Genomic DNA, 17900 nt, shown 5'->3' with positions numbered 1-17900 from the left:
GGTGGTGGGGGGAGAGCAGGCCTGAGGGTGGGGGGATCCAGGTGGGTGGGGGGATCTGGGGGTGCCGCAGGCCTGGGGGGATCTGGGCGGCTGTGGGGGAGCGCAGGCCAGGGGCTGGAGGGAGTGCAGGCCTGGAGGGATCCCAGGCGAGGCGAGGCCCCCGCCCCCGATCCGCTGGGCTCTGCGAGCGGCTGGGTTCTCTGCCCCCCAGTATCTCCAGGCCAATGGGAACAACTGGCGCTGGTTTGACGACCGCTCGGGCCGCTGGTGCAGCTACAGCGCCAGCAACAACAGCACCATCGACACGGCCTGGAAGGCCGGCGAGACCAGCGTGCGCTTCACCGCCGGCCGCCGGCGCTACACCGTGCAGTTCACCACCATGGTGCAGGTACGGAGTCGCTCCCGGGGCCCCCGGCTGGCGGGCATCCCCAGGCCTGCCGACCCCATGCTGAACCCCCGCTTCCCCTGCCAGGTGAACGAGGAGACCGGTAACCGGCGCCCCGTGATGCTGACGCTGCTGCGGGTGCCCCGGCTTGGGAAGGGAGCCAAGGAGAGCAACGGGCAGGAGCTGGAGAAGACCCTGGAGGAGGCCAAAGAAACGGAGGGCAAAGCCAAGGAGGAGAAGGCAAATGGTACGCCCCTCAAGCTGGTGGCAGGGCTGCGGGTAGACTGGGGGAGCCCGGGCCGGGCTGGCGGGGGGGCTGCGGGTCGGGAGTGGGGGACACCAGGGGAGCCCGGGCCGGGCTGGCGGGGGGGCTGCGGGTCGGGAGTGGGGGACACCAGGGGAGCCCGGGCCGGGCTGGCGGGGGGGCTGCGGGTCGGGAGTGGGGGACACCAGCAGAGCTGGGGGGAGCCCGGGCCGGGCTGGCGGGGGGGCTGCGGGTCGGGAGTGGGGGACACCAGCAGAGTTGGGGGGAGCCCGGGCCGGGCTGGCGGGGGGGCTGCGGGTCGGGAGTGGGGGACACCAGCAGAGCTGGGGGGAGCCCGGGCCGGGCTGGCGGGGGGGGGCTGCGGGTCGGGAGTGGGGGACACCAGCAGAGCTGGGGGGAGCCCGGGCCGGGCTGGCGGGGGGGGGCTGCCGGTCGGGAGTGGGGGACACCAGCAGAGCTGGGGGGAGCCCGGGCCGGGCTGGCGGGGGGGCTGCCGGTCGGGAGTGGGGGACACCGGGGGAGCCCGGGCCGGGCTGGCGGGGGGGCTGCGGGTCGGGAGTGGGGGACACCAGCAGAGCTGGGGGGAGCCCGGGCCAGGCTGGCGGGGGGGCTGTGGGGTGGGAGTGGGGGACACCGGGGGAGCCCGGGCTGGCGGGGGGGCTGCCGGTCGGGAGTTGGGGACACCAGCAGAGCTCGGGGGAGCCCGGGCCAGGCTGGCGGGGTGGGAGTGGGGGACACCAGCAGAGCTGGGGGGAGCCCGGGCCGGGCTGGCGGGGGGGCTGTGGGTCGGGAATGAGGGGCAGCTGCCATCCCCAATGTGCTCTGCCCCCCAGAGGCCCCAGCGCCCGTGGAGCCCCTGCCCCCCGAGAAGGAGGCGGCCCCTGAGGAGCCGAAGGCGGCAGAGATCCTGCTCGAGGGGCTGACGGAGGAGATGGTGACGGTGCTGATCCGGGCCTGCGTGAGCATGCTGGGGGTGCCGGTGGACCCTGACACGCTGCACGCCACCCTGCGCCTCTGCCTACGGCTGACGCGCCACCACAAATACGCCCTGATGTTCGCCGAGCTGCGCAGCACCCGCATGATCCTTGGCCTCACCCAGAGCTCCGGCTTCAACGGCTTCACGCCCCTGGTCACCCTGCTCTTCCGGCACATCATCGAGGAGCCCTGCACCCTGCGCCACACCATGGAGAAGGTGGGAGCTGCCGGCTGGGCCCCTGGGGGACGCTGAGGACCCCATGAGTGCTCCTGGCCCTGCCCCCCCGGCACTGCGTGGGGTCCCCTGGGGAGATGGTGGGTGCTCCCAGCCCCGCCCCCTGTCACCTCATGGGCCCCTGGGCCACGCTGGGGAGATGGTGGGTGCTCCTAGGCCATGCCAGGGAGAAGGTGGGTGCCCCTGGCCCGCCCCCCCCCCCCCAGCTGCTGCATTGTGGCCTGTCCCCCTGCAGGTGGTGCGCTCGGCAGCCACCAGCGGCGCGGGCAGCACCACTTCCGGGGTGGTGTCGGGCAGCCTGGGCTCTCGCGAGATCAACTACATCCTGCGTGTGCTGGGCCCGGCCGCCTGCCGCAACCCCGAGATCTTCACCGAGGTGGCCAACGGCTGCATCCGCATCGCCCTGCCCGCCCCCCGTGGCTCAGGCACCGGTAAGTGGGGCACAGATACCACCCCCGGCTCCCCGCCCAGACCGGGCAGGCCTGGGACCCAGGATGCCTGGGTTCTCTCCCGGGCTCTGGGCAGGGAGTGGGGTCTACTGGTTAGAGCAGGGGCCTGGGAGCCAGGACTCTTGGATTCTACGGGGCTCTGGGAGGGGAGTGGGGTGGGGTCTACTGGTTAGAGCAGGGGGCTGGGGGCCAGGACTCCTGGGTTCTATTTTGCTTCCCTTTCTCTCCCTTTGGGAGCATCGGACGACGAGTTTGAGAACCTGCGGATCAAAGGCCCCAACGCAGTGCAGCTGGTGAAGACGACGCCGGTGAAGCCGTCTGCCCTGCCCGTCATCCCCGACCCCATCAAGGAGGTGATCTACGACATGCTGAACGCGCTGGCCGCCTACCACGCCCCTGACGAAGGTACCCGCCCCCCTCCCGCTCTGCCAGGCTCCCCATGGCCCGGGGCTCTGGGCCGGCCGAGCTGTGCCTCACTCTCTCCCGTTCTCCGCAGCTGAGAAGAGCGAGACCAAGCTGGGCACGGCCAGCCAGGAGGTGAGCCAGCTGCTGTCGGACGTGGGTGACGACGTGTACCAGCAGTACCGCTCCCTCACCCGCCAGGGCAGCGACTTCGACTCACAGAGCGGCTTTGCCATCACCGTGAGTCCAGCCGGGCGGCGCCGGGGCGGGTAGGGCCTGAGATGTGGGGGTGGGGGGTTACCCCACACCAAGGTGACCTGGCGCTGACCCCTCCTCTCCTTTCCCAGGCCCAGGTGTTCAGCGCAGACGGGACAGCCGCTGAGACGCCACCGTCTGGGACCCCCCAAGGAGAAGGTAACGGTGACTTCCTGGGCTAGGGGACCCCCTGTACCCCAATACTGCTGGGGTCCCCAGGATCCTTCCCTCAGCCACCCCTTGGGGATCTCGGCTGCCACCGGGTTCCCTGAGGACCCCTTTCTGTGCACCCCCCACCTAACCCATCTCCCCCCCGCAGCCTCTACCCCCGAGGAGTCGCGGGAGGGCCGGAAGGACAAGGAGGGAGACAAGGCGACAGAGGAGGGCAAGCAGAAGGCCAAGGGCAGCAAGCCGCTCATGCCTACCTCCACCATCCTGCGCCTGCTGGCTGAGCTGGTGCGCTCCTACGTGGGCATTGCCACCCTCATCGCCAACTACAGCTATACCGTGGGCCAGTCCGAGCTCATCAAGGAGGTGAGGGGCAGCCCGGACACCTGGGTTCTCTCCCCAGCTCTGGGAGGGCAGTGGGGTCTGGGGGGATAGAGCTGGGGGGGCTCGGTGCCGGGGTTCTGGGGTGTGGCATGGGGACCCACTCACCCCTCCCCATGTCCCAGCAGGACTGCAGTGTGTTGGCCTTTGTCCTGGACCACCTGCTGCCCCACACCCAGAACGTGGAGGATAAGGACACCCCCGCACTGGCCCGCCTCTTCCTTGCTAGCCTGGCTGCGGCAGGCAGTGGCACGGATGCCCAGGTGGCGCTGGTGAACGAGGTGAAGGCTGCGTTGGGTCGGGCACTGGCCATGGCAGAGAGCACGGAGAAACACGCCAGGTGAGTGTGGGCTGGCAGCCCTGGGTTCTCTGCCCAGTGGGGAGCCTAACAGGCTGGGTCAGGAATCAGGGCTCCAGGACCTGGTAAAGGCCATGGCTCCTGGGATGATACAGTGGCTCCCAAATCCCCTCTTCAGGTTTCTGGCCCTGATGGTTGGGGAGAAAAGCTTAAAAGGCCGATGCTGCCAGAGTGTGCTGAGAGCCTGAGCCAGTCGCTTGGGGGGTGGGGCAGGGGGATCTGCCTCGATGCACCTCAGAGGGGTGTCAAGTCCCATTTTGGGAGCTCTGGGCGATTGGTGCTTCACCAGCTGCGCCCCACTGAGAGGCAGGGGTCTGTGTGGCAGGAGAAGAACAGCCCCCCCCCCCCCCCCGCCTTGACTGTTGGGAAGAACATATCTGGGTATCCCACTTCTGACACCAGCACCTCGCTGGGGATGATCTCCCAGTGCAGACACCAATGCCTGTCTGGATGCAGTGGGGGTGATTCTAGCGTAGGGGTGGTGTGGCTCTGACCCCTCCTTTCCCTCTCCAGGCTGCAGGCCGTGATGTGCATCATCAGCACCATCATGGAGTCCTGCCCCTCCACCTCCAGCTTCTACAGCAGCGCGGCCGCCAAGACCCAGCACAACGGCATGAATAACATCATCCGCCTCTTCCTCAAGAAGGGGCTGGTCAGCGACCTGGCCCGGGTGCCCCACAGCCTCGACCTCTCCAGGTGCGCTCGGGGGCTGGGCACCAGGACTCCTGGGTTCTCTCCTGGCTCTGGGAGGGGAGTGGGGGCTGGTGGTTAGAGCAGGGAGAGCTGGGCACCAGGACTCCTGGGTTCTCTCCCGGCTCTGGGAGGGGAGTGGGGGCTGATGGAGACTCTGCCCTGCAGCCCCAACATGGCCAACACCGTGAACGCGGCGCTGAAGCCCCTGGAGACGCTGTCGCGCATCGTCAACCAGCCCAGCAGCCTCTTCGGCAGCAAGAGCACGGCCAGCAAGAGCAAGGCAGAGGGCGAGGCTCAGGGCGCTGCCCGGGACGCCAACAGCAACCAGCAGGACGTGGGTACGTGGGGCCGGGATCCCTCCCCTCACCCGCAGTCTGTGAGCCCCCGGCCTGCTCCCTCCCGCCTCCCCCTGCTGCCGGGATCCCTCCCCTCGCCCGAAGTCTGTGAGCCCCCGGCCTGCTGCTGCCTCCCCCTGCCGGGATCCATCTCCAGTTTTTTCCCCCCTACTCCACTGGGATCCCTCTCCTTATCACCTGCTGCCAATTCCCCCCAGCCTGTGCCCCTCCCCATGCTCCCAGGATCCCTGCACCCCAGAAGCCTCATGCCCTCTCCCCATCCGTGGGCTGTCCCCTGATCGCACTGTGCCCCCAGGGGAGCCGGGTGAGGCGGGTGCCCACGAGGAGGACCAGGACGCAGGCCAGGCAGAGGTGGCCGACGGCGACATCATGGACGGAGAGGCGGAGGGCGACGCGGTGGTGATTGCTGGGCAGCCTGAGGTGCTCAGCACCCAGGAGATGCAGGTGAGGGGCCGGCCAGCAAGCTGGGAGGGGGGCGCCAGGATGGGGGCCCCTGGATGGGGCATCACTGCTGGCCTGGCCCCCACCTACCACGCTCTGCCCCTGCAGGTGGAGAATGAGCTGGAGGACCTGATAGATGAGCTGCTGGAGCGGGACGGCGGTCCTGGGAACAGTACCATTATCGGTGAGGGCTATGGGGCAGGCACCGAGGGGCGTGCGCCGGGTCTGGGGCGGGAACTGCTGGGGCACAGCCCGGAGGAGGGTATCTGGGGACGAAGCAGAGCCTGGTGGGTTACTTGCTGCTCTGGGAGCCAGGACTTCTGGGTTCCCTCCCCAGCTGTGGGAGGGGAGTGGGGTCAAGTGGCTAGAGCGGGGTGGAGGCAGCGGGGGGCCTGCTCTGATACGGTCAGCAGATGGGGGGCCCATGTAGAGGGGGATCTCGGTCAGGAGCCTGGGGGGCTGAACTCACGCCCCCCTTCCTTGCCTCACCCTGTGGCCCCGGAGCCAAGGGCCTGGCCAGCGCTGCACATGTAGCCATCTGCAGGGCCTCCCTTACCCCATCCCTCCCCCCCACAGTGAGCCGCAGCGGGGAGGAAGACGCTCCGGAGGACGTGCTGATGGACGAGGCCCCCTCCAACCTGAGCCAGGGCTCCACTCTCCAGGCCAACCGGGAAGGTAAGGGTTAACCCACAACGCTGCCCCCGGTGGCCAGTATGGGGCACTGCGGGAGAGACCAGAAGCCCTGCAACCTGGGAAACCTGGGCTGTGTCTGCGGAGAGGAGCCCGGACTCCTGGGTTCTCTCCCGGCACTGGAAGAGGAGTGGGGTCTAGTGGTTAGAGCCAGGGGGCTGGCAAAGGGCAGGGCTGACCTGTGGCCCCCCTACTGTCCCCAGATTCAATGAACATCCTGGACCCCGAAGATGAGGAGGAGCACACGCAGGAGGAAGACAGCAGCGGAAGTAATGAGGACGAGGATGACAGTCAGGACGAGGAGGAGGAGGAAGAGGAGGAAGATGAAGATGATCAGGTGAGGCGGGGGCCAGCAGCTAGCATCACCCCTGGCTCTGAGAGGGGAGTGGGGTCTAATGCTTAGGGTGGGGGGCTGGGAGCCAGGACTCTCGGGTTCTCTCCCGGCTCTGGGAGGGGAGTGGGGGCTGGGCTCCAGGGTTCTCTCCCGGCTCCGGGACAGGGGCCCTGGAGGCTGGCTGTAAGCAGGCTGCGCTCCGGCAGGACGACGAGGAAGGCGAGGAGGGGGAGGAGGAGGAGGAAGACGACGATGGCTCGGAGATGGAGCTGGACGAGGATTACCCCGACATGAACGCCTCGCCCCTTGTGCGCTTCGAGCGCTTCGACCGTGAGGATGACCTCATCATCGAGTTCGACAACATGTTCTCCAGCGCCAGTAAGGGGACGGGGGGCTCGCTGGGCGCCCGGATGCCAGGGTTCTCTCCTGGCCCCGTACTGGGGGCAGGACACCCAGTCGGAGAAGGTGGCCAGGTTTCTCAGCCCCCAGAGTGCAGGGCTCAGGGTGGGGTGGGCTGCAGTCCCCAGGCTTTGTCCCAGAGCTCAGGGTGGGGTGGGGTCCCCAGGTTCTCAGCCGTGGGGTGGGTGGCACCCCAGGCTCTCAGCCAATCCCTGCTAGGCCCCTGAGCCCCATGGTGCATTGGCACCCTACAGCAGGTGGTGTGAGCTGTTCTGAAGGGGCTCTCTGTGGCCTTGGGCTAGCCCAGCCAGGATAGGGCTAGCCCAGGCAGCTGCTAACTTGCCTCTTCTTCCCCTCCCCCCCCCAAGCGGATATCCCCCCCTCCCCAGGAAACATCCCGGCCACCCACCCGCTCATGGTGCGGCACGCGGACCACGGCTCCCTGACCCTCGGCAGCGGCTCCTCCACCACCCGCCTAGCCCAGGGCATCGGGCGGAGCCAGCGGACGCTGCGCCAGCTGACGGCCAACACCGGCCACACGATCCACGTGCACTACCCCGGCACGCGGCAGCCCAACCCCCCCCTCATCCTGCAGAGGTGAGACGCACTCGCTCCCGCCTGGCTGGGGGCCCAGCTGCTCCGCCCCAGAGGTAGCTGCATCTCGGCGCTGGAGAAGTACCCTAACCGCCCTTTCTCTCCCCCCCCCCCCCCCAGGTTGCTGGGTCCCTCGGCCGCAGCTGACATCCTCCAGCTGAGCAGCAGCCTCCCGCTGCAGAGTCGGGGCCGTGCCCGCCTCCTGGTGGGGAACGACGACGTCCACATCATTGCCCGCTCCGACGACGAGCTGCTGGATGACTTCTTCCACGACCAGAGCACGGCCACCAGCCAAGCAGGCAAGTGCCAGAGGACCCCAGGGGGCCGGGCCTGGCCCTTGGGGGTCGCCAGCTCTGAGCCAGCCTCCTTACCCTCCCTCTTCCCTCTGCAGGGACCCTCTCTAGCATCCCCACCGCCCTGACGCGCTGGACCGAGGAGTGCAAGGTGCTGGACGCAGAGAGCATGCATGACTGCGTCTCAGGTGAGCCTCGTGCCCCCCCTCCCGCCCGGCCCTGCCCCGCCCCCTCCTGGTCCAGCCTCCTAACCATGGCTCTTCTCCGTGGCAGTGGTGAAGGTTCCTATCGTTAACCACCTGGAGGCGCTGCGGGATGAGGAGCTGGAGGAGCGCCGGGAGAAGCGCCGTAAGCAGCTGGCCGAGGAGGAGGCCAAAGCCACGGACAAAGCCAAGGAGGAGAAGGATGGGAAGGAGCAGAGCGCCCAGGTGGGGAGCTGCTGCTGAGCTTGTCTGGCCCTTGAGGGCTTAAAGGGCTGGCGGAGAATTAACCATTCCCTGCCCGCCTGGGCTGGATCATAGCCAGCGCCCCCCAGAGGGGACAGGCCCCATTCCCTGTCCCCCCGAGTCAGCCGGCACCCCTAGAGGTTCCAGGTTGTATTCCCCTCTCCTAACTCCATTCTGTTCCTCTTTTGCTTTCCAGGGGGTGGTGCCCACACCTAACACCGCCACCGAGCAGTCTCTCTCAGGTAACTGCCCCGCCCGTCACCCCCACTTCCCCCTCCGTCCCGGCCGGGCCCAGCAGCGCCCCGAGGCCCTGGGGGATGAGGTAGTAGATTGTATAGTTTTAGGGTCACACCCGGTCTCGGAGATAACTATACAGTCTACTGTCTTTCCCGCGGGGTCACCCTCAGCACTGCGAGCAGGAGCCAGGAACCGCCGTCTCCCCCAGCTCAAGGGGCAGAGGGGGCTGGGAGCCAGGACGCCTGGGTTCTTTCCTGGCTCTGGGAGTGTGTGTGTGTGGGGGGGGTGGGGGGGGGGGAATGGTGTGTGGTGGATAGAGCATGGGGGGCCAGTATGCCTGGGTTCTCTCATGGCTCTGGGAAGGGAGTGGGGGCTGATGGGAGCACAGGGGGTCCTGCCCTTAATCATGGGTCTCCGTAGGACTATGAAACAAGCCGTCTGTACATCCTGCCGAGCTGCGCGTGTGTGAGATGCGGGGCAGCGGGAGGGCCCCCGGGGGTGGATCCAGCCCCTGCAGCATGTGGGTGTCAGATGGGGGGCAGACCCAGCCCCCTCAGTGCAGTCCCCGCCCCCGCCGGGATGAGGTAGTACGTTGTATTGTTGTGGGGTCAGGATTCGTGCCCCAATCAGAGATAACGATACAACTTACTACTTTCCCCAGTGCCGGGCCCTCACCAGCAGGAGGAGGAGCCTGGTGGGCTGGAAGCCAGGACTCCTGGGTTCTCTTCCAGCTGTGGCAGGGGAGCAGGGATCAAGGTGGGGCGGGGCTGGCGTGGCCCAGGTGTGGGGTGTCCCATCTAAGCCCCGTCTCACTCACCCTCCCTCCCCGCCCCAGATGTGGCCAGCCGGACTGACGGCTTTCCTGCCACCCCGCCCACCGCCGAGGGCCCCTCCACTGGCCCCAAGCAGACGCTGGTCACCCTGGAGACCCCGCAGCCGGCAACAGCAGGTGGGGAGCTGCCTCCGGAGCTCACCGGGCAGCCCAGCACCGATGCCTCGCGCCAGCTGCTGGTGCCAGCTGAGCAGGAGGACTCAGGGCCGGGAAGGCCCAGTGCCGACGCGGAGGCCACCCAGATGGAGCTGTCACCCGCCCCCACCATCAGTAAGTGGGGGAGATTGCGGGGCTGGGAGCCAGGATGCCTGGTTCTATCCTGGCTGGGTCACTGGCTGATTTTGGGAAGGCATCCTTTCCCTCTCTCTGCCTCAGTTTCCCCTTTGGGATCCCCCTGACCCACCCCTGTTTCTCCCCCAGCCTCGCTGTCCCCAGAGAGGGCAGAGGACTCGGATGCCCTGACAGCTGTTAGCAGCCAGCTGGAGGGCTCGCCCATGGACACCAGCAGCCTGGCCTCCTGCAGCCTGGAGGAGGGGGTTGGGGAGGGCGCCGTGCCCAGTGGGGCAGAGCAGCCTCCTGCCCACGGTGCCCGCGGGGCGGAGCCAGCTCAGCAGCGCCCTGAGGGCCAGGCCGGCAGCGACAGCCTGGTCGACGCCAGCCAGCAAGGGGAGGACAGGTATGGGCCAGGGTGTGCAGTGGGGTGGTAGGAGGGGTCGGGCTGTGGGGCAGGGGAGTGGGGATCTGGCTTGGGGAGGGACTCGCTAAGGAGGGGTCTGGGGTCTGGCCCCCACTCACCCCCTCCTTCCCATCCCCCCCAGTTCTCCCCCTGCTTCGTCCTCCGAGAGCTCCTCTACCAGGGACTCGGCCGTGGCCATCTCCGGAGCCGACTCCCGGGGCATCCTGGAGGAGCCGCTGCCCTCCACCAGCAGCGAAGAGGAGGACCCGCTAGCAGGTACCGGGGGCGGGGGCAACCGACCAGCCTCTTGGCAGAGGGGCTGGTTAGCTGCGATGCTCTAGCATGGCTGTAGGGGGCGCTGTGCTGCGGGGGCCTCAGCAGGGGGCACTCTCCCCTGGCAGTCAGGGCCAGGCTCTTGATCCCTTCTGGGCATTAAAACTGTGGAGTCAGGGGATGGATGAATCCTGGTGTCCTCGTCAATTCCCAGCTGTCTCCGTTCTCCCGCTGTAACCCCACGGTGCACAGCCTGCCCCAGAGGTGGCCACATTTCAGCGTGTGGCGAGCCATCCCCGTGCAGCATTGTGTGGCTGTTCCCCAGCTGCCCCACCCCAGAGGTGGCTGCATGTTTTGCTGACACCCCCATCTCCTTTCAGGGATAAATCTCCCTGAGGGTGTGGACCCCTCCTTCCTGGCGGCCCTGCCAGACGACATCCGCCGTGAGGTGCTGCAGAACCAGCTGGGCATCCGGCCGCCAGCCCGGCCTCCCCCCACCGCTACCACCCCCACCCCGCCCGTGGTGAGCAACCCTGGGGTGACAGAGGTCAGCCCCGAGTTCCTGGCTGCCCTGCCCCCTGCCATCCAGGAGGAGGTAAGTGCTGCTCCTGGGAAGGCGGGGTTGGGTGGGATGGGGGAGGGCTCTGTCTCAGGTTGGGGGGCTGGGGTGAAAGCCGGGCTGGGGCTGGGTGGATTGGGGCAGACCTGAGGGGTGAGAGGGTGGGTGGGGCTGGGGGCCATTTCCCTGTTCAAGGCAGTCTCTGCATGGCTGGGCCATGGGGCGGGGCTACGGCCCCGTGGGTGGGGTCTCTGGGTGGGGGCGGGGCTACAGCTCTGGGGGCGTGGTCTGTGGACGGGGTCTCTGGGCAGGGGTACGGCCCCTTGGACAGGGTCTCGGCCTGAGAGGGGCGATGGCTCTGTGGGCGGGGCTATGGGCACGGGTGGGGCTCTGGCCCCATGTGGGTGGTGTGGGCGGGGCTACGGCCCCATGGGTGGGGTCTCTGGGTGGGGGCGGGGCTATGGGCCCGGGGATGGGGTCCCCCCCGCCAGTGACCTGCCCCTCCAGGTGTTGGCGCAGCAGAGGGTGGAGCAGCAGCGGCGGGAGCTGGCGCAGGGCATCAGCTCGGACACGCCCATGGACCCGGTGACCTTCATCCAGACGCTGCCCTCGGACCTGCGGCGCTCGGTGCTGGAGGACATGGAGGACAGCGTCCTGGCCGTCATGCCGCCCGACATCGCCGCCGAGGCCCAGGCCCTGCGCCGCGAGCAGGAGGCCCGGCAGCGTCAGCTCATGCACGAGCGGCTCTTCGGGCACTCCAGCACCTCGGCCCTGTCGGCCATCCTCCGCAGCCCAGGTACGGCCCCCCAACCCCCCCCAGCACCTCGGCCCTGTCGGCCATCCTCCGCAGCCCGGGTACGGCCCCCCAACCCCCCCCAACCCCCCCCAGCACCTCGGCCCTGTCGGCCGTCCTCCGCAGCCCGGGTATGGCCCCCCCCGGCCCCCCCCAACCCCCCCCCAGCACCTCGGCCCTGTCGGCCGTCCTCCGCAGCCCGGGTACGGCCCCCCCAACCCCCCCCCCCCCCGGCACCTCGGCCCTGTCGGCCCTCCTCCGCAGCCCGGGTACGGCCCCCCCGCCCGGCACCTCGGCCCTGTCGGCCCTCCTCCGCAGCCCGGGTACGGCCCCCCCGCCCGGCACCTCGGCCTGCAGCCCCCCAACTCCTGTCTCTTCTCTCCCCACAGCTTTCACCAGCCGGCTGAGCGGGAACCGCGGGGTCCAGTACACACGCCTGGCCGTGCAGAGGGGGGGCACCTTCCACATGGGTGGCAGCAGCAGTCACAGCAGGTACCTGCCCCGGGGGGTGGGGGGCACAGCTGAGAGGAGACCTCTTAGCTAGGAGACTCAAGTTTCCTCTCCTGAGGGGAGACAAGACCCCTGGGTTCCATGCCCGGCTCTGGGAGGGGAGTGGGGGCTGGTGGTTATAGCAGGGGGGTGGGGGCGGGCGGGCTGGCAGCCAGGACTCCCCGGTTCCATGTCCAACTTTGGGAGGGACGTGGGGGCTGGTGCTGACAGTGGCGGGGGAGGGATAGCAGCCCGGACTCCTGGGTTCTATGCCCAGCTCCCGGAGGGACGTGGGAGGGGCTGGTGGGTATAGCGGGGGGCAGGGGGCCAGGCAGCCCGGACTCCTGGGTTCTATGCCCAGCTCCCGGAGGGACAGCAGCTCGGACATCTGGGTTCCATGCCAGGCTCCGGGAGGGGCGGGGGCCTGGGTTCCTTGCCCCGCTGTCTGAGCCGCCGCCTCCTCCCGCAGGCCGTCGGGCAGCATGGTGGACAGCCTCCTGCGGCTGCGGGGCCGGCTGCTGCTGGACCACGAGGCCCTCTCCTGCCTGCTGGTGCTGCTCTTCGTGGACGAGCCCAAGCTGAACACCAGCCGGCTGCACCGGGTGCTGCGCAATCTCTGCTACCACGGCCAGACGCGGGGCTGGGTGATCCGCAGCCTGCTGTCCATCCTGCAGCGCAGCAGCGAGAGCGAGCCCTGCCTGGAGACGCCCAAGGGGCCGCCGGACGAGCGGGGCAAGCGGGCCGCCAAGGCCGGCACCCCCGAGGGCCGCCCCCTGGAGCTGCTGCACAAGATGGAGGCCCGCAGCTCGGGCCAGCTCTCCTGGCTCTCGGTCTCCATGGACGCCGCCCTGGGCTGCCGCACCAACATCTTCCAGATCCAGCGGGCCGGCGGGCGCAAACACACGGAGAAGCATGCCGCCGGCACCGCCGCCGGCGCCGCCGTCCACATCCACCCGCAGGCCGCCCCCGTGGTGTGCCGCCACGTGCTGGACACCCTCATCCAGCTGGCCAAGGTGACAGGGCAGGGCCGGGTGCTGGGGTCTCCCCGGGCAGGGCAGGGCCTTGGCGGCTGCAGGGTGAGAGGCTGGGCAGGGGGCGCTCTCCTGGCACTCAGTCCCACGTGGCGTTATGTGTGGCTGTTTCCCCAGCTGCCCCCGCCCCAGAGGCAGCTGTGCCCCAGAGCTGGTCTCCTCCCCCCAGGCTGTGACTCTCTCTCCCTTCTCCCCAGGTGTTCCCCAGCCACTTCACGCAGCAGCGGCCCAAGGAGGCGCCCTGCGAGGGGGAGCGGGGTGCCAGGCAGTCGGGCAGCCCGGGCCAGGCCAGCGGCATCTCCACCGACTTCTGGGACTTGCTGGTCAAACTGGACAACATGAACGTGAGCCGTAAGGGCAAGAACTCGGTCAAGTCGGTGCCGGTGAGCGCGGGCGCCGAGGGCGAGAGCTCCCCCTATAGCCTGGAGGCCTCGCCGCTGGGCCAGCTCATGAACATGCTCTCGCACCCCGTCATCCGGCGCAGCTCGCTGCTGACCGAGAAGCTGCTTCGCCTACTCTCGCTCATCTCCATCGCCCTGCCCGAAAACAAGGCACCCGAGGGGCCAGGCGCCGCCCCCGCCCCGACTGCGCCCTCCGCCGGGGCCGCCGCCCCCGCCCCTGCCCCCACCGTGCCAGGTGAGGGGCTCAGCTGGCGTCTCCCTGCCCCGGGGGTTCTGGGATTAAGGGGGCACCTGGGGGGCTGGCCTCTCCCCACTCCTGCAGACTGCTGGGAGTGAGGGGTGGTGGGATCCTGATACCGCCCTGCCCCAGGGGGGTCTGGGGGCAAGGGGCACAGGCTCCTGCCCAGGTTGCCGTCCACGCTCCCCATGGATCCAGGGCTGGGTCTCGCTAACCCCGTGGTGTCTCCCCGCAGCTCCCGCCAAGGGCAGCAAGTCTCCGGCCAAGGCGGGCGAAGCGGGTGGCGGCGGGACGGACCCCAAGGTGGTGGCATCAGGCCTGACGGAAAACCAGCTGCAGCTCTCGGTAGAGGTGAGCACGGGGCAGTGCCCAGGCGGGGTTGGGGCCGCCCAGTGCCCTCGCTCCCCGCTCACCCCATGTGCCTCCCCCCCCAGGTGCTGACGTCTCACTCCTGCTCGGAGGAGGGGCTGGAGGATGCAGCCAATGTCCTGCTCCAGCTGTCGCGGGGCGACTCGCCCACCCGGGACACGGTGCTGCGGCTTCTGCTCAGCGGTGCCCGGCAGCTGGGCTACACCCTCTGCAAGCAGATCGGTAACGGGGCAGGGCCATGGGCTGGGGGCAGCTTTGGGAAGGGGCAGGTGGGTTCTGAGAGGGGGCGGCTTTGGGAAGGGTCCATGAGGGAGAGGGTGGGGCATAGGGATGCTGGGAGGGGCCAGCAGGAAGCAGCTGTGAGGTGTGAAGGCCTTGATGCCAAGCTCCCCCCGGCCCCCCAGGCACCCTGCTGGCGGAGCTGCGCGAGTACAATCTGGAGCAGCAGCGGCGGGCGCAGTGCGAGCTGCTCTCCCCTGACGGGCTCCCCGATGAGCAGCCCCAGACCACCAAGCTGAAGGGCAAGATGCAGAGCCGGTGAGTGACCCCCCACGCACACATCCCATGACACACCCACACCCCGGCCCCGGCACCCCTGCTAACCCCCAGTCCCGGGCAGGTTCGACATGGCAGAGAACGTGGTGATTGTGGCCTCCCAGAAGCGGCCCCTGGGCGGGCGGGAGCTGCAGCTGCCCTCCATGTCCATGCTGACCTCCAAGACCTCCACCCAGAAGTTCTTCCTGCGCGTGCTGCAGGTCATCATCCAGCTGCGGGACGACACGCGCCGCGCCAACAAGAAGGCCAAGCAGACGGGCCGGCTAGGTAGGGCCTGGCCCAGGGGCCTCGGGGAGAGAGGGGCAGCAGGCCTGAGGGGGGGCATCTGCCTTGGGGGTTTGGCAAGAGGGGGACCGGGGATACCTGCTGCAGGGGGTTCTGGGCCGGAGGGGGAGCAGGGCCGAGGGGGGCACCTGACCCGGAGGGGTTTGGGCTGGAGTGGGACCAGGGCCAAGGGGGGCGCCTGTCCCGGGGGCTCTGGGACCAGCTGGGGAGGCCTGCCCTGGGGGGTTCTGGGCTGGACAGGGACCAGGGCTGAGCGGGAGGCCTGCCCCGATGGGTTCTGGGCTGGAGGGAGACCAGGGCTGAGGGGGAGGCCTGCACTGGGGGGGTTCTGGTTTGGATGGGAGGCTTGCCCCGGGGGGGACTCTGGGCTGTAGGGGGGGCTCTGGGCCATATGGGGACTCTGGGACCGGAGGGGGAGGTCTGCCCCCGTGGGTTCTGGGCTGGAGGGGGACCGGGGCCGAGGGGAAGGCTTGCCCCGGGGCGGAGCAGTGGCCTGGCCGCTCACTGACCTATCTCCCCCCTGGCAGGTAGCTCCGGTCTGGGCTCAGCTAACAGCATCCAGGCCGCTGTCCGGCAGCTGGAGGCTGAGGCTGACGCCATTATACAAATGGTACGTGAGGGGCAGCGGGCGCGGCGGCAGCAGCAAGCAGCAACGGTTAGCATGGGGCCTGTGGCGCTTGGGGGCCCCTCCATCCGTGGGGCCCCGCCCCCCTTCCGGGGACCTCCGCCCTGCCTGGCCTGGCCTGGCCTGGCCTCGCCTCGGGGCTGGGAGCCAGGACGTCTGGGTTCTCTCCCCGCTGCGGGGTGGGGGCTGGCAGCCGGGACGCCTGGGTTCTTCCCTCAATTCTGGGATGGGGAGGCCTGGGAGCCAGGACTCCTGGGTTCTGTCCCGGCTCTGGGAGGGTGTGAGGCCTCCTGGGGGTATCCAGGGCTGTGAGCCCCCCCTCCCCTTCCCTCCCCCGCATGCCCTTCGAAACCCACCCGCTGGCATGTGCCGACCTCCGAGCGCCTGGCTGCCCCCCGGGCTCCCCCACAGTCCCAGCGAGAACAGGAGACGTTCGCCTGCCGGGAGCAGAGTCCTGAAGACGGGCGCGCCGGGCTCCAGGGACGATACCACGTGCGTCATCTCACCCCCAGGCCCCAATCCCCCACCTCCACCCCTCAGGGCACAGTCCTGGGGTGTCCCTTCGCTGCCTGGGAATTCCAGGGTCTCCGTGTGTTCTCCTGGGGGCCCTGGGAGCCAGGACTCCTGGGTTCTCTCCCCAGCTCTGGGAGGGGAGTGGGGCAGGCAGGGAGCCAGGACTCTCCTGGGCTCTCTCCTGTGGGAGGGGAGTGGGGATCGGTATACATCTAATGGCTCCCAGCCCCAGGGTCCCCCACTTCACAGGCCCTCAGGGAGGGTGGGAATCCCCAGCCAGATAATATTCCGCACCCCCCCCCCTGCCATTTTCACCTGTCTGGAAAGTGTCCCCCCCGCATGCCCCCGCCCCCCATCCAGCTGCAGTGGGGCTGGTCCATGCGTGCCATGCTGGAGCTGTCCCCAACCCTGGGAACAGGTGGGGGGCACCTACCCATCGTCCCTTGCAAGATCAGCTTGTGTGTGTGAGCTGCATGTCTGGGGGGCGAGGCGTGGCATGCTGTCAGTCAAATCATTCCCCCCCCACCCCCCCAGCCACTTCTGGAGTGACAGTCCCTCTGTGTCCACCATACATCTGCCAAAGAGGCCCCCAGCCCCGCCCTGACCCCCTCTTTGTCCGCGCAGTCGGAGTCGAGCCAGTCGGAAGGGGCTGTTCGGAGGGACGAGTCGCCTATGGATGTTGATCAGCCCTCGCCGGTCACGCAGGACGCCCAGTTGGTTGGTGAGTGTCCTGCTGTCACAGCCATGCCTGGGGCCGGCTTGCCCGGCGCTGAGATGCAGCCACCTCTGGGGCGGGGCAGCCAGGGAACAGCAGCACATAACGCTGCATGGGGGTGGCTTGTTCAGAGCTAAGATGCAGCCACCTCTGGGGCAAGGCAGGTGGGCAATGGCTGCGCATAACGCCACACTGGGATGGCTCACCTGGTGCTGAGATGCAGCCACTTCTGGCCCGGGATGGCTGGGGAACGGCTGTGTATACGTAGCTCAGCCAGTGTTGGCATGGGGTGGGGAGAGCTTCTTGTTGCAGGGACCCCCAGGTGACCCTGTCCCCCCTTTGCAGGTTCGGAAGGATCCCAGCCTGGGGAGAAGGACGAGCGCCCCCCGGATCTGCCCCTCCTTAGCGAGCAGCTGAACCTAGACGAGCTCTGGGCCATGCTGGGCGAGTGCTTGAAGGAGCTGGAGGAGTCCCACGACCAGCACGCTGTGTTAGGTAAGGATCTGGGCTCTCAGCCCCTTCCCCACCTCCGCAGAGCTGCAGCCGGCCGTGGGGTGGGGGCCCCCGGATCTCACCCTCCCTCTCTCCCTCCCCACAGTGCTGCAGCCGGCGGTGGAAGCCTTCTTCCTGGTGCACGCCACGGAGCGGGAGAGCAAGCCCCCAGTGCGGGATACCCGCGAGAGCCAGCTGGCCCACATCAAGGATGAGCCCCCACCCCTGTCGCCCGCCCCCCTCACGCCCGCCACCCCCTCCTCGCTGGATCCCTTCTTCTCTCGTGAGCCCTCTTCCATGCACATCTCCTCCAGCCTGCCCCCTGACACCCAGAAGTTCCTGCGTTTCGCAGGTGAGGGGCTCAGGGCCTGGGGTGGGAGAGAAAGGGGGGGCTGTGGTGTGGGGGGATTGGGGGAAAGGAGGGGCTCTGAGGGGCATGGCCCAGGGTCGGGGGGGGTGGGTCACGGGGCTCCAAGGATGAGGCAGATGGGGAATGGCCCCACATAACGTTTTATGGGGAGGGCTCGCTTAGTACTGAGATGCAGCCATCTCTAGGGTGGGGCAGCCTGGGAACAGTTGCACATAACGGGGGGCACACAGGGCTGCGAGGGGCATGGCCTGTGGTCAGGTTGCCGGGGGAGGTGTGTAAGGCCCAGCATTGTAGGGGGAGGGGGGAGTGGTTTTGGCGTCACCCAGGT

General features: G+C 68.7%; 1 protein-coding gene across 8 annotated transcripts in view; it reads left to right on the top strand.

Moving 5' to 3' along the window:
* Window positions 1–17900, top strand: part of HUWE1 (HECT, UBA and WWE domain containing E3 ubiquitin protein ligase 1) — a 59860-nt gene that overhangs the window by 37038 nt on the left and 4922 nt on the right. For 5 of the 8 annotated variants that reach the window (XR_012155985.1, XM_073321499.1, XM_073321504.1 and 2 more), the window contains 37 exons: window positions 212–388; window positions 473–632; window positions 1484–1842; window positions 2096–2291; window positions 2547–2714; window positions 2806–2951; window positions 3059–3125; window positions 3286–3500; window positions 3641–3855; window positions 4387–4569; window positions 4732–4904; window positions 5218–5366; window positions 5472–5547; window positions 5940–6038; window positions 6257–6390; window positions 6594–6765; window positions 7155–7383; window positions 7501–7679; window positions 7772–7861; window positions 7947–8101; window positions 8316–8361; window positions 9192–9458; window positions 9609–9864; window positions 10007–10140; window positions 10518–10732; window positions 11204–11492; window positions 11879–11981; window positions 12448–12991; window positions 13207–13645; window positions 13884–13999; window positions 14083–14239; window positions 14422–14554; window positions 14637–14839; window positions 15385–15512; window positions 16620–16716; window positions 17056–17205; window positions 17309–17554. Coding sequence is in view for 7 of the 8 variants with exons in the window: in XM_073321499.1 (XP_073177600.1) it covers window positions 212–388; window positions 473–632; window positions 1484–1842; window positions 2096–2291; window positions 2547–2714; window positions 2806–2951; window positions 3059–3125; window positions 3286–3500; window positions 3641–3855; window positions 4387–4569; window positions 4732–4904; window positions 5218–5366; window positions 5472–5547; window positions 5940–6038; window positions 6257–6390; window positions 6594–6765; window positions 7155–7383; window positions 7501–7679; window positions 7772–7861; window positions 7947–8101; window positions 8316–8361; window positions 9192–9458; window positions 9609–9864; window positions 10007–10140; window positions 10518–10732; window positions 11204–11492; window positions 11879–11981; window positions 12448–12991; window positions 13207–13645; window positions 13884–13999; window positions 14083–14239; window positions 14422–14554; window positions 14637–14839; window positions 15385–15512; window positions 16620–16716; window positions 17056–17205; window positions 17309–17554 (6865 nt within the window). In the remaining variant the exon portion in view is untranslated. The remainder of the gene's footprint in view (window positions 1–211; window positions 389–472; window positions 633–1483; window positions 1843–2095; window positions 2292–2546; window positions 2715–2805; window positions 2952–3058; window positions 3126–3285; window positions 3501–3640; window positions 3856–4386; window positions 4570–4731; window positions 4905–5217; window positions 5367–5471; window positions 5548–5939; window positions 6039–6256; window positions 6391–6593; window positions 6766–7154; window positions 7384–7500; window positions 7680–7771; window positions 7862–7946; window positions 8102–8315; window positions 8362–9191; window positions 9459–9608; window positions 9865–10006; window positions 10141–10517; window positions 10733–11203; window positions 11493–11878; window positions 11982–12447; window positions 12992–13206; window positions 13646–13883; window positions 14000–14082; window positions 14240–14421; window positions 14555–14636; window positions 14840–15384; window positions 15513–16619; window positions 16717–17055; window positions 17206–17308; window positions 17555–17900) is intronic. The other 3 variants (XM_073321501.1, XM_073321502.1, XM_073321505.1) reach the window with 3 other exon arrangements.

Source organism: Lepidochelys kempii, chromosome 23 (assembly GCF_965140265.1).
Source record: "Lepidochelys kempii isolate rLepKem1 chromosome 23, rLepKem1.hap2, whole genome shotgun sequence".
NCBI classification, from domain to species: Eukaryota; Metazoa; Chordata; order Testudines; family Cheloniidae; genus Lepidochelys; species Lepidochelys kempii.
The sequence above is the reverse complement of the archived record's forward strand: the minus strand, read 5'-3'. Positions and strand labels throughout refer to the sequence as shown.